The 15,445-nt window shown below is 32.8% G+C and overlaps 1 protein-coding gene across 1 annotated transcript; it reads left to right on the forward strand.

Moving 5' to 3' along the window:
* Positions 1 to 1,720: 1,720 nt before the first annotated feature.
* On the forward strand, positions 1,721 to 15,217 carry LOC124530692 (ionotropic receptor 75a-like). Its single transcript, XM_047104945.1, has 14 exons — positions 1,721 to 1,883; positions 2,623 to 2,773; positions 4,163 to 4,258; positions 4,328 to 4,407; positions 5,241 to 5,368; positions 11,492 to 11,549; positions 11,692 to 11,807; positions 12,523 to 12,731; positions 12,803 to 12,850; positions 13,054 to 13,238; positions 13,588 to 13,726; positions 14,224 to 14,386; positions 14,534 to 14,722; positions 15,081 to 15,217. The coding sequence occupies exons 1-14, from the start codon at positions 1,728 to 1,730 to the stop codon at positions 15,172 to 15,174; spliced, it is 1,812 nt and encodes a 603-aa protein (XP_046960901.1). The 5' UTR covers positions 1,721 to 1,727; the 3' UTR covers positions 15,175 to 15,217.
* The last annotated feature ends 228 nt before the right edge of the window (positions 15,218 to 15,445 follow it).

The raw sequence follows: 15,445 nt of genomic DNA on the forward strand, positions 1-15,445 counted from the left end.
CCTTAAACAGGAACACATTATACTTAGTTTGGTGGTAGAGTATAAGACGTACTACTTAGAGTACCATTACCACAAATTACTTCCATGGTCATTTTTATGGTATTTTTATATGATCGTCTATTTATAAGACTGAAAATATTTCATAACCGCTAAGCAAATTTTATAGTGAAATATCGGTAATAATTGAGAATTTTTCACGACACAAACGAGATGTATTTATTCTATACGATTGAATTTGAACAGTCTGTATTTCAATCAATAAAAATAACATTTTCGCTTATTTATTAAATATAATTAAATCAAAATATAGTTTAATTTACTTTGATCGGTACAATGATTCAAAAGTACTTACAAAAACTTACTTGATTGAATATTTTGTTTATTTCCAACCATTTCAATTCATTTCATTTTCATATTCGGATACCAATATCGTTTTTCTAAATATTTCGTTTGTATATTGCTTTGTAAAAATATTTGCTGATTAATTAATGTTATAGTTTACAATAATATAATTTAGTTACATTGTTGCTTTCAAATATTTAAATGGAATTCACATATGAAATACACACCTTTCATAAAATATAACGCTATAGGATTTATTTTCAATATAATAATAGTTTTTTCCTCTTGGTACAGTGGTTAAGTTATAAGAGAACAAATATTCTTCTTCTTGGTGGTAGGGCTTTGTGCAAGCCCATCTGGGTAGGTACCTACCATCCACTCATCAGTTATTTTACCGCCAAATAACAGTATTCAGTATTGTTGTGTTCCGGAAGGGTGTGTGAGCCAGTGTAACTACAGGCACAAGGGACACAACATCTTAGTTTTCAAGGTTGGTAGCACATTGACGATGTAAGAAATAGTTCGTATTTCTTACAGCTTCATTGTCTATGGGTGATGGTGACCACTTACCATCAGGTGGCCTATAAGTTCGTCCGGGAAACTATACCATTAAAAAAAAGATATCGAGATCTTAAGTTCAAATTCCAAGGCTATTTCAAAAGACAAGACAATACCATGCTTTGCCTTGCTCCTGAAAGCATGCTTAGTTGCGCCTTGGGTTTATTGTCTTACCAATCGCATTAAATCGTCAATTCATCTGTGGTACGGTTTTAATTGTTAAAGATCTTTGTATAAGATGATATGGCACGTGATGGTGACATGTTTGATCGTGCAACTCACCTTGCCAGCCCCGGCGGCGTCGAGTGTTGCCGTTGATTATTTTACCAACAAGCATGCTCCTTATGTGTGCTATTTTACATGTGGATCTAAAGTCAGTGAGTATATATTTTAATAAATATAAACGAACTAATGTATATAATTGTGTAAGACGTATTACATGTTTTAATCGCTTTATCTTAACGATTAACAACAACAAAAGCCTGTAAATTTCCCATTGCTGGGCTAAGGCCTCCTCTCCGTTTGACGAGTAGGTTTTCTGTTCCAATGCGGGTTGATGGAAAACACATATAAGAATTTGTACAAAATTTGACATATTTAGGTTTTTTCACGATGTTTTGCCTTCACCACCGAGCACGATATGAATTATAAGCCAAAATTAAGCACATGAATACTCAGTGGTGCCTGGGTTTGAACCCGCGTTCATCAGTTAACATGCATGCGTTCTAACCACTGGGTCATCTCAGCTTTCATCCTTAAGATCAAGCGTTTGAAATTGGAATATTCCAAATTGAAATCAATAACATTTTACAGTTAACAAAAAGAAAATGGATGCTTTAATGCACAAAGGTATAAGAGTATCGATGCAGTTAATTGATAAAAACGGCGACGAGCAACTCGAGACTAGCTTGCTGCAGTGGATCGCGCCGGTCGGAGTGCTGTTGGAGGGGGCTTGCGACAATAGCGAGATTGTTCTGGAAACGGTGACTACTGTCCAGCAACTTGGAATTAGTTGCTCTACAAAATAATGTGTCGAAATTAGTTTTAAGCTTGGATGCCTTCTAGTTCCTTTAACTACTCTTTAAGGGACATTTTACTTTTAATAAATATAAATTCGAACTTATAACATAAAAAGAAATGTTTTGAAAATATTTTTAAAAAGCTTTTTCTGCTTTTTAAAAACTCTTAGTTAACTAATTTTTACTACGATTATTTTAATGGTTGGTCTATCCTTATAGAAATACTATAAATTATTATTAAACTAGCCGCGAAAGTTACTCCCTATTATATCAGTTATCTGCCTGTGAAAGTCCGGTCAAAATCGATCCAGCCGTTCCAGACATTAGCCGGAACACAGACAGACAGACAGACGGACAGACCGATGAAAATTGTAAAAAATATTATTTTGTAATATGTACCGTGTATGCATTGGGCAAAAAAGGGGTTTTTCAATATTAAAAACAGACACTCCAATTTTATTATACGTATATAGATACTAAAGTGTTATTATGCTTTGAGTTAAAAGTATATAGAACGTCATATTTATCGAAATTATTTATTTAAAAACATTTTAAAATAGCTTATGACAAAACTATCTATATAATACAATATCATATTGATTGATAATGATATCTCTATTTTAATATTTTAGATAGAATAGATTGTATTTATAATATATATGATAACATTTGATCAACAAATGTATATCTTTGGTTCCGCCAGGCGTCCAAGAAAACTTTATTTGATTCAATGCACATGTGGCTTATCTTGGAGAACGAGACATCGAATAGAAATAAAAACACGACGTCCATGGATGTTTTACAACGAATGAATTTAAGCGTCGACGCTGATATTGTCGTAGCTACGAATAAAGGTATGATACACAGAAAAAGTAACTTAGTTCGAGCATATGAGCCACCCGATGGCAAGTGGTCACCACCGCCTATAGACATTAACGCTGTAAGAAATATTATATTAACCTTGGGACCTAAGATGTTATATGTCTTGTGCCTGTAGTTACACTGGCTTACTCATCCTTCAAACTGGAACGCAAGAATACTTAGTATTGTTGTTTAGCAGTAGAATCTAATGAGATGGGGGTAGTTACCCAGACGGGCTTGCACAAAGTCCTACCGCCAAGTAAATAATGTCCAAACAGTAAAAGCTTAGAAATAGGGACCACTGAATTACGTTTTATTCTATCGTCAGTCATACTTTGTACTGTAGTGTTGTGGTTTGAATAGTTTAAGTCTTTATAGGAACAAGGGGACTACACTTTACTACCTTATACTGGCTAGTGTAATAGTTGGCGACGCGACGTAAAACCAACAAAAAATGAACTATATCTCAAATTTAATTTACGTACTAAAGTAAAAGTAACTCCCTGTAAATTTCCCACTGCTGGTATAAGTCCTCCTCTTCCATGAAGGAGAGGGTTTGGAACATATTACACCACGTTGTTCAATGCGGGTTGGTGGAATGCACATGTGGCAGAATTTGGGCTAAGATACATGCAGGTTTCCTCACAATGTTTTCCTTCACCGCCGAGCACGGGATGAATTATAAAAAATAAATTAAGCACATATATAATTGTTTGCCTGGGTTTGAACCCGCAATCATCGGTTAAGATGCACGCGTTCTAACCACTGGGCCATCTCAGCTCATTTAAGTACAAGGGTATAAATTTACTATTCGTGAAGAACATATTGATGTGTATTAAATATACATATAAGATTAAAGTAGATATAATAAACTATCTCAAAGATCATAAGAACTTATATAATAATGTAATTTGAATACTATTTATTCGAATAAGATAAAGATTTCACCGTACAGAGTTATTCTGTGATATTTCACGTGGAAGAAACCTAATTATTACTCGCGAATCTTTGAATTTGATGACTAAACATATTTAAGATCTTATCGATTTTATTACATTAAAAAAACTAACTAAAATATGAGAAACATTTTTTTATTCTTAGGGGTTGTACTTATTTCTTAAATCAAATTAAATACCTGTAGGGAAAGATTGTAAAGGGTATTTTTAGTATTCTCCCTTTGAAGTGTGTCTAAAAATCCTTCTTAATTAGTGTTTACGTCGCAAAAGGAGTAATACTAATTTACAATTCAATTGGACCGACAGTTTGGTAGATCTTACATATTTTATAAATAAGTATTTCCCAGAAGAAACATGTGTCAAATGTAATTTAAGAAAAAAACATATAATTAAAAATCGGTAAGTACATAATTAATTATGTTGCAGGCGGACACTACGACTTGATAGATGTATTTAACTTCGGTAAGATTCAAGGTAATAATTTGGAGAAGAAATTCATAGGGAGCTGGAGTCCGGGAGGAGGTAAATAATACCGGGATAAAATATTCAAAGCCTTGGAATTTGGTGCTGATTCGTGTTACACAATTTCAGGTTTGAACGTTTCGTTGAGCGGATTCAAATATTATGATCGCTGGGATTTCCACAATTTGACGCTGCGAGCCATATCTGTGGTGTGTTGAATGTTATTATACCGATATTCGCATATTTTTAGTGAAAATATTTTAAATAAAATCATATAGAAACCATGTATTTCAACATTACACATTCATACATATGTATAACTCAACTATTTCATGTATTAATGTTTCATTCCAGTTGTGTTTTTTGTTATGTTGATCCAGAAATGTAGTAAAATAAAATACAGTCTATATTAATTTATCAGTTTTAGATTTTCATAATATTATTCATAAATTCAAAATGAAAATGAAACTATATATTATTCAAGCAGGCTGTTAGTAGTAATTTTGAGTAGTAGTAAGTTTGAATCGTTAATTTATCGAACTGTATTTAACGTAAAGCTACTATCGGTTAGGAATGGAGATTCTACCGAAAGCTGAAAAGAAATCAAAAAAATTTTTTTTTTTTTACTAATATTATACGATTATAATAATAGTATTTAACTGTCATACCTTTGCATTGAAATGAGTTACAATTACAGATTTTCTTGCCGTTTCTTTAAGATAGATAGAACTTCTACATTTCAAATCAGTGGTGGTAACCTTTTAGACAATTCTGTAAAAAAAGAACTGTTGCTTGTACTCTTTGTATTCGTTTTGTTTATGTGATAGTGTAAATTATGTTAAGATTATTTTTTATTATACATACATTTGTGTACAATTTTTTTGGCTATACATATTTTCATTTTCAATTGAAACGTTTTTTGACACTATAAATGTAACGTTATTATATATAACGTATCGATATATACGTTTTTTTATTTGTCATATATATTATGTGCTTTTTTTAGAATGATTTTAATAAGAAGTCACTTTGTACTTTGTAGATTTTGGACCGTCCTAAAGTCTTCAAGCCGGAAATGTTATCGGATCTAGGCTATACAGTCGGCGTGTCAGTGATGACTAAAATTGTCACTCAGCAACTGTGGGTGCTTAAAGAAATGCACAACTTTAGGTATTGTAATACATCTATCTATAGAATAAGCTTGATTGAGATTTATTTACTTAGTAATTAGCGAAGAAGACAATTTTTAGTTTTAATCTGGACCAGTTGAATTCATATTGATAATATTTTGTGTTAAGAAATAGTTTACTTGGTGGTAGGGCTTTGTGCAAGCCCGTCTGGGTAGGTACCACCCACTCATCAGTTATTCTACCGCCAAATAACAGTACTCAGTATTGTTGTGTTCCGGTTTAAAGGGTGAGTGAGCCAGTGTAACTGCAGGCACAAGGGACATAACAACTTAGTTCCCAAGGTTGATGGCACATTGACGATGTAAGGAACAGGTAATATTTCTTACAGCGTCATTGTCTATGGGTGATGGTGACCACTTACCATCAGGTGGCCCATCTCCTCGTCCACCAACCTATACCATAAAAAAAAAGTTAAGAGAACTAGCGAGGAGAACATCGTAAAACTATATGTTGCATATTAATTTCTACCACATGATTTATCATCAAACCGAGTAGCATGGTAAGATCTATCTTTAACTTTTATCCTTGCGATCTTCTTTTATTATGAATAAATAGTCTTCAAAGTATTAGGTATGATCCAACTAAATTAGCTAACATTGTTGACGAGTATGACAAAACAGTTGTCAAGTTAATACTTAAATCGGTGATTGTCGTTATAATAATAATCAATGGAAACCTGAAACTAAAATTATAGAATATGTTTTAAATAGATTTCTATGTACTGAATTACATTCCGGATTATGATACAATTCGTTAGAACAGTGTACATACTTTGAAATATGCTTTGTATATATGTAAAGAAAAAGTATTTTCTTTAATTTGAATTCCGCGTATGAACTGTCATCGAACGCATCATGACAACTAAATTTTGTTAGCTATAAAATATCGATAGAGAGTTCTTAGAAAAGTAAAGAATTTTGTAATTTAGTACAAAGACATTGTTAATAGTAACATTAAATGTCGTTTCTTTTACAGGTGCGTAAATATTATTTTTTTTCAATGTTCAATGTTATTTTATTTTTATTAATGTGAGGTATGTAAAACTAACCATTAAATTTCCTTTTACTGAGAAACACAATTTTGTTTTATTAACCGTGTCATCCTAGACAAAAGAATAAAATCTTATAAAACGACATTTATTTTTAAAAAAATGGAGTCGTTGAAGTTTACGTTTGAAATTAAACCATCGATAGACGGAAAGTCAAACTATATCGCCCTAACCGCAATTGCCACAAAAGATGGAAAAGTTTTCCTTATGCCTGAAGAATATCAAGCAATAGCACTTCACAAACATATCCAAACCACGAAAACCTTCTTTGCCGTGAAAAATACATTGATTCTTCAATGTATTAGATATCAAACGAGAAGTGTATGGATAAAAACAACTCAGGATATACTACAAACTTATTTTGATGATGACGGAAACATGATGTTTCAGGAACAATTTTTAGAGGAAACTACCCAAGAACAAATGGCTATTGGCAGTAAAAAGTATTCAGAAGAACCCATAGTAAAAATTTTGGAAACATTTGTTAAAAGTCAACAAGACAAAAACATAGTATTAAAAATTTAGCTGACAAGTTTGTTATTGGAAAATTTGATGGTCAAAGTTCAAATGCACACCAGTGGATGGAAGTATTTGAAAAAGAATGTACCAGGTATAGTATCGTAAAAGAAGAAGAAATAATTGAAATCTTCAGATTATTTCTTGAAAAATCATGCATTGATTGGTATTCTTCCATGATGATCAAACTTAGTTTACATTCCGAGTGGTCAAAATGGAAATCAAGTTTTTTGGAAACATATGCTAATAAAGGTTGGACTGCTAGCAAGTATGCTTTATCTTACAAGTACCAATCAGGATCTTTACTAGAATATGCGGTAAAGAAAGAAAAACTTTTATTAGAGGTAAGAAAAACAATAGATGAAGGGACTCTTATTGATATCATTGCTGCTGGGTTACCAGATTTTATAACAGACAGAATCAACAAAGACCAAATCATAGAAACAAAAAATTTGTTTAGTGAACTTGGAAAATTAGAACATTTAGTTTCAAGAAGAAAATTTATCAAGAAGAAAGAAGATACTAAGCCAGAGAAAAAAAAATGTAGTATTTGTGAAAAATTAAATAAAGGTGTCCGCTATCATTCAGAAGATTCTTGTTGGTTTAAAACATATTCAATTGCTGAAAAAGATAAAAAGCAAATAAAGTTCATTAATAATTCAGAATTGGAATGTGAATTGCAGTGTGAAGATCCAAAAAACTAATAGTACCGCCATTGATCAAAGTGAAATTAGTACTGAATAAAGATGTTGAAGTGTCTGGAATCTATGACTCTGGATCTAATGTTTCATTAATAAATTCTAAATTGTTAAAAATAAAGAATAAGGAAATCAGTCATCGCAATAATACTAATTTAAAAACGATTAATGGCGTTAAAAAGGCAAATGGAATAATTACACTTGATATAGCGATCTTTGATGTAGAAAAAAAAATGAATGTTTTCGTAATAGACAAGGAAAACTTCGATTATGATTTTTTAGTGGGTCTTGATTGTATAAAAGAATTTTACCTAGTTCAAAACGAAAACTTAAAAATTACTCAGAAATTGCCAATAAAAAAAAGTGAAATGGTTTCCAAGGAAACAGACAAAATAGATATAGTCTCTAAGGAGATTAAATATGATAATTTAATAAACTTCAATGAAGGTATACAAAAAGAAAACTTCAAAATTTGCATAAATCATCTAGACTTTCAAAAACAGGCAGTGATTGATGAATTAATTTCTAAATATAAGTCTGTTTTTGCAAAGGATAAATATGACATAGGACAGGTAACAGGTTATGAAGCACATATTGACCTACTGATAGAAAAATATTGCTCCAAAAGACCATATCGTTGCACAATAGAAGATAAGAAGGAGATTGAAGATCAAATTGCAAAATTATTGGAAAGAAATATAATAGAAGAATCATATAGCCCATTCGCAGCGCCAGTTACATTAGCTTATAAAAGAGATGAAAACAAAAGATCAAGATTGTGCATCGACTTTCGAGACTTAAATAAAATTGTTGTGCCTCAATCACAACCATTCCCTCTTATTGAAGACCTAATACTAAAGACGAGAGATTGCAAGTTTTTCTCAACTCTGGACCTAAATTCAGCATTTTGGTCAATTCCTTTACGTGTCACAGATAGACATAAAAAGGCGTTTGTGACGCAGGAGGGACACTATCAATGGACCTGTTTGCCATTTGGTTTGAAAACATCCCCAGCTATATTCCAGAGAATAATGTGTAATATAATACGGAAACACAAGCTTGGAGATTTCACAGTATGTTTCATAGATGATATTTTAATTTTTTCAGAAACTTTCACAGATCATATAAGACATTTGGAAAAACTTTTTGAAGCAATAAAAAGCGAAGGTTTAAAACTAAAATTCTCTAAATGTACATTTGCAGCAGATACAGTTAAATACTTGGGTCATATAATACAAAATAATTCAGTTAGACCACTAAAAGATAACTTAATATCAATAAAGAACTTCCCGACTCCTAAAACTCAAAAGAATGTGAGGCAATTCTTGGGGAAAATAAATTTTTATCATAAATATGTGCCGAATATAGCTATTAAATTGGAACCGTTGCATAACCTATTGAGAAAAGGACAAACCTTTGACTGGACTGATGCATGTCAGGACTCATTTAATGAAATGAAACAAATATTATGTTCTCAGCCGATATTAACAATCTTTGACCCAAACCTACCTATTAATATATACACAGATGCTAGTATATTAGGAGTAGGAGCAGTACTTAAACAACCACAAAAAAACAATGAAGAAAAACCAGTAGCATACTTTTCGAAAAAATTGACTGAAGTACAGAAAAGGAAGAAAGCTATCTATCTGGAATGCCTGGCAATTAAGGAATGTGTAAAGTATTGGCAACATCTATTGATAGGCCGGAAATTCACTGTATTTTCTGATCACAAGCCATTAGAAAATATGAATATAAGATCTAGAACAGACGAAGAATTAGGAGATCTAACATACTACTTATCACAATATGATTTCGAAATTAAATATTCGCCAGGAAGATACAATATTGAAGCTGATTGTCTAAGCAGGAACCCGGTCCTTGGACCAAATGAAAACCTAGAGGAACAGTTAAAAATAGTTAATATAATAACACTAGAAGATATTCTAAAAGATCAGGTTAACAATGAATATATACAATGCAGAAAAGACAAGTTAATGAAAAAACACAATGTTTACTACAAAAAAGTAAGGAAGAAAGAAAAAATTATCATATCAGAGGAATTTAGCATAGATTTCATGAAAAGTGTACATACAGATATGGGGCATATAGGAATTAAACAAATGCAAAGAATGATTAGCTCAGTGTATACAGCAGAAAATATGACTAAAAACATAAAAAGAATCTGTGAAAGTTGTACAGTATGCTTAAAGAATAAGTCAAGGGGACAAATTAAATATGGGTTGATGTCTCACTTGGGTCCCGCCACGAAACCTTTTCAGATATGCTCTATTGATACCATTGGCGGTTTCGGAGGTTCCAGATCAACAAAGAAATATTTACATCTTTTATTAGATCATTTCACTAGGTATGCGTATATTCTAACATCTAGTACTCAAAATGCTAATGACTTCATTAAATTAATAAGAAATTGTACAGAAAGTGAAGGTATTGAATTGATACTATCAGACCAATACCCAGGTATCAATTCTAAGGAATTTAAAAGGTTTTTGGATCAAAAAAATATTCCCATCATTTTTACAGCAGTAAATTCTCCCTTTTCAAATGGCTTAAATGAGAGATTAAATCAGACATTAGTTAATAAAATCAGGTGCAAGATAAACGAACATGACACAAAAATGGCATGGACGACTATAGCCCACAATTGTGTGCAGAAATACAATGAAACGGAGCATACTATCACTGGATATGCTCCTAAATACCTACTTTATGGTACAGATGTTACGATTTTGCCAAATGAGTTAAAACAGAAGAAGACTGATCATGATTTAATCCAGGCTAGGAAAAAAGCTTTAGAAAATACAATCAAATCACATAATTACAACAAGACAATTTATGATAAAAATAGAAAACATATAGAGTTCAAAGTCGGTGATATTGTTTTTATAGAAAATGGAAACAAACTCAATCGAAAGAAGCTCGATGAACTGAAACTTGGACCGTACAAAATTTTAGAAAAGATTTCAAACTTAATTTACAAAATAAATACTGAACATAAGAGATCAGAGTCGAATTTTTTCCACATTTCAAAGCTAACACCAGCTCCTATCTACGATTAAAGACTGTGCAAGAAAAAACATCTCCATATTACTTTCTTTGCGGAGGGGGGGAGATGTAAAGAAAAAGTATTTTCTTTAATTTGAATTCCGCGTATGAACTGTCATCGAACGCATCATGACAACTAAATTTTGTTAGCTATAAAATATCGATAGAGAGTTCTTAGAAAAGTAAAGAATTTTGTAATTTAGTACAAAGACATTGTTAATAGTAATATTAAATGTCGTTTCTTTTACAGGTGCGTAAATATTATTTTTTTTCAATGTTCAATGTTATTTTATTTTTATTAATGTGAGGTATGTAAAACTAACCATTAAATTTCCTTTTACAGAGAAACACAATTTTGTTTTATTAACCGTGTCATCCTAGACAAAAGAATAAAATCTTATATATATTACATAATAGATTGTAACTTTTTGTAGGAATTTGCTTTTAAACATACTTCCATCAATATTTTAAAGTGCACATACCATTTTATTGCTGACAGCAAAGACTGAATACATTTGTAAGACGGTTGTAAGAAGTGTAAAACCATTTCTTTCATTGTGAGTGCACCGCCTTTTGTGGGAGTATGATGTTGGTTATGCGTGTGATACTTGTAATTCAATCATTGTTTCCACTGTATTCGCAAAAACGAACATCTTAATGCAAACTTGAATAAAGATAAAACTATGAGTGCGTGATCAAATTCGTTCGCTTAGTAAGACTAATTGTGTAGATAACTCTATTCTTTATGTAAATTCATTTATATTTTATTTAACAGATTCAACTATACGATCGCCGGTCGATGGATTGGTTCGCCAAAACGAAATTCTACTTTGGTGAGATCGTCTTTTAGACACAGACTTTTCTTAAACAAAAAATTAAATATTAAAATATTCATTTCAAGTTCTGCATAGTTTAGTGCGGTAACGCTGAGAATGCATGTCATTTAGAGAGATAAAATTCAATTTTATTTTGCAGGCGGTCACCAATTCCCTGTTCTGGGGCGAGCAAGACATTTCGTGCACTTGCGCCAGGATATTCACACAGTGGTTGGATTGGGTGGACGTATTCTTTCCACCGGCTACTAGACTTGAGTGAATCATTTGTATTTACTTTGGATTTAAAATTCAAGAGCAGTTTTTTTTTTCAAATTATTTGTATGAAACTTTTTTTTATATATTGCACCGGAAATTGAAGGTAGGCCGTCGAATTAAGGTTGGCTATTGATCTTCGGCTGTCCTTGGGATTTCCTCCATTTTCTGTTCGTTATTGGGCGTTTGACATAGGTTGTATGTATAAAAACCTCTAAATCGATAAAACTATTATCCAGTACAATAAAATAGTGAGCAGCCTCCGAACACTCTCAGGTCGTGTCTTGTCCAATGATGTTATGAGATACGCAAACAATTTTATCTACTTTCATAGATGGGTAGACTGTACCTATGCAATTGCGGTTCGTTGTCAAGTAACATCCCATATTAGAAAGAAAGAAGAAAAGAAATGTTTATTAGGACACTAACTGACTGACCTAATCTACAAAACAAAACAATGATAGTTAACGTGTATATTAATGACATTTCTGCCTTTTTTATTCTCCTTTTATAAATTGTTTTGTGAGCAAGTGTTTTAAATATAAAAATTTAGGAATTCTGGCAAAGCTTTGATTTCATATTTGGAATAATAAACCGACTAACGTATAAACTTCATTTGTTAATAGAAGAACAACGAGACAGGTCATGCTAATGGAGTAGTTATTATTTGCAATGATAAGCAGTTAAGAGGATTAAACATTTTGGGTGATATTTGTAGGACAAAATTCTACTATTTAATTCTGGACAAAGGCGTTGGAGATTATGAGAATCGGTTCCTAACGCCACTGTCTGGCGGAGTCTGGTGGTGCACCATCATCGCGTGTGTGGCTTGCACTGCGATATTGGCTGTAACCGCAGTTCTCGAAGCAAGAGACGAGCCAGGCTTATACGCTGCTTTTAGCGTATTTGCGGTTATATGTCAACAAGGTAAAAATATACAAGAAAGTTTTAAATAATAAGCTTGGTCTGTTATGAAGCGTTTTTATTTTTTGTTTCAGCATACGAAGACGGAGTGCAGTTGTTCGAAGAAGCTACTTCGAGTCAGGGTATCTAAAAAGAACATTGACCGTTATTATATATATAATAATATGTTTCTAAAATATATATTAAATATTACAAGTCCTTTCAGCTTTTTTGTAAAATTTGTAAAAAAAAAATAATATGTTTGTGGACGCCTGATTTTCTAGTACTTGGTTCATTTTAGGGGCCATTTGGCTTTGAGGATATGTATTGTTGTTAAATTTTCCAGGTCGTCGCTTAATTCTCCTAGTAGTCGGACTAATGAGCATGCTTTTGTACAACTACTACACTAGCAGCGTGGTGTCCTGGCTTCTCAATGCTGCGGCTCCCACCCTGGCTGACATGGACGCATTGGTCAACAGTGATTTGGAACTCGTTTTTGAGGACATCGGATATACGAGGGGTTGGCTTGATGTATGTAACTGGTCAATTATAAATATTACCTTGTCATCCATAGAGACTTCGTATTCTCAAACAAATATACCAGTCATTACAAGCAAATAATTCGTAGGAAAGCTATTATACTGTTGTGATGTTGGAACCTTACTCTCTAGTCAAAGGAAAACAACTGTTTACTGTATCGTGGCATTTATTGGACTAACTCATATATGAATAAAAATATAGGTACTAATAAAATTATGCTTACATAGCTAAATGCGAGTACAGTTACATACATAATTCCTAACATTATAATTAGTACACTTCACTGTAAATGATGATTCCTAATCTGTGAACCATATATGATAAAATAATTTATGTTTAGAATCCCGGATTCTTTTACTACAGCGGCTATAAAAATCCGAAGGAAGATTATTTGAGAATGAAGAAAGTGACAATGGCTAAAAGAACAGCAGCGCTCTTACAGCCAGCGGCTGCCGGAATAAATCTGATTCGAACTGGCGGTAAAAATAATTACAATTAATGTTTTGTTATTTAAAACAAATACTATGAATATTAAAAAAAATATTGATCCTAGATATAGTGTAATTCAAGTAACGAGTAGTAAATGTCCCAGTCCCTGTTCTTTTGCAGAGAAGGTATGGTATTTGTTCCAAAAGTTTGATGCAATGCTGGTTGTTGGGTACATAGGGTCGATTTTTATCATAAAAACTCAGGTTCCTTCATGACATTTGCCTGCTTTTTTATATTAATGAGAGTAAATTGAGTGATTGAATCTAATTAAAAATACAACTCATAGTATTATCAATGTAATGTTATTGATCTTGTGTGCACCTTTTCCAATTTTTCCATTGACATTATTTTGTAATATAAGTAAAATTGCAAAATAATGTCACATACTATTTGTGTGTGATATTTATATTTAATAGGTATTAGGTAACGTTACGCGAAGCACCAATCCTAAACATATTCATAGCGATAAATTCACCATTACTTTCAGACTATGCGTATCACACCGAACCCTATACAGCGTATCAGGTCCTATCTAAGACGTTCGAAGATAAGGAGTTATGTGAACTAGGGTCGTTGCAGATGATGGCACCCGCTCATGTCTACATAATGGCGCAAAAAAGGAGCCCGTATAAACAATTTTTCGTCTGGAGGTAAGTAACTGATAACTTTTTTCGTGCTGGCGTTTTACATTGACTAATGTATATTATACTGTCGACTAAAATTCTTGGATGGAATGTTTTTAATTAAAAAAAAAAAAAAACTATATTTTAATTTTGGAACGAATATATGATCCACAGTTTGATGCGTCTGTTGGAGCGCGGTCACACGTCCGCAGTCCGCGCGCGAGTTAGCGGCTACATGCCCACTTGTTCCGGCCGCACGCCGCGCGCGCTGGCGCTGGGACAAGCCGCGCCCGCCTTCGCCATACTCGCCCAAGTGGCTGTATTTTCTTTAGTCATTTTACTGTGCGAGATTTATTGGCACAGGTACAAATGTTATTTTGTTTTATATCAATAAATCCGTGCTAACCGAGATGTTCAAATGTGGACTTTGACTAAAGATTATGGGTTCAAAGCAAAATATTTAGTGCTAAGCGGTGAAATTAAAAATCACCCTCGGTATTTGCCTTTGCAAACGAATCAGATAGAGTCAGCTCCTAACATAACAGATGTATCACTGTACTTTACACAATTTCATAGATTATTACTGAAATTTTAAATGACATAATTTATTATAGTTTGACCAATCAATATTTTCGTAGTAGTGTATTTTAAATACAATATATCCAGATATCAAATGCTAGTGAGGTGTTCCAATAAGACAATTCATCAATATTATTTTCAGGGCCCGAGGTAAAAAACAAGTCGGAGGAGCGCTCAATAATCGCGAACATAACGCACAAGAGGCGCGGCGGAGGACTGATTCCCTGGGAGCATAAAAAAACAATAAAGGGAAAATATTTGATGGCCCGAGCCAGGAGAAGGCTATCTTAGCGCGCCTTCACACCGCCCGCGGTTAGACCACCTCGCTTTCTAGATCACTTCAGTTTTTGCCTCGTTAAATTTAAAATTGTTATGTATGGCGTGTTTGTTCGGTAATAAAGAATTATAGATCATTACAGAACGTATTGTTTTTATTTTTATTTTCAAGCAACTATCATAGATCGTTAGATTACGATAAAGTAGATTTACAGTCCAATCTCGATGTAA

Source organism: Vanessa cardui, chromosome 6 (genome assembly GCF_905220365.1).
Source record: "Vanessa cardui chromosome 6, ilVanCard2.1, whole genome shotgun sequence".
Classification (NCBI taxonomy): domain Eukaryota; kingdom Metazoa; phylum Arthropoda; class Insecta; order Lepidoptera; family Nymphalidae; genus Vanessa; species Vanessa cardui.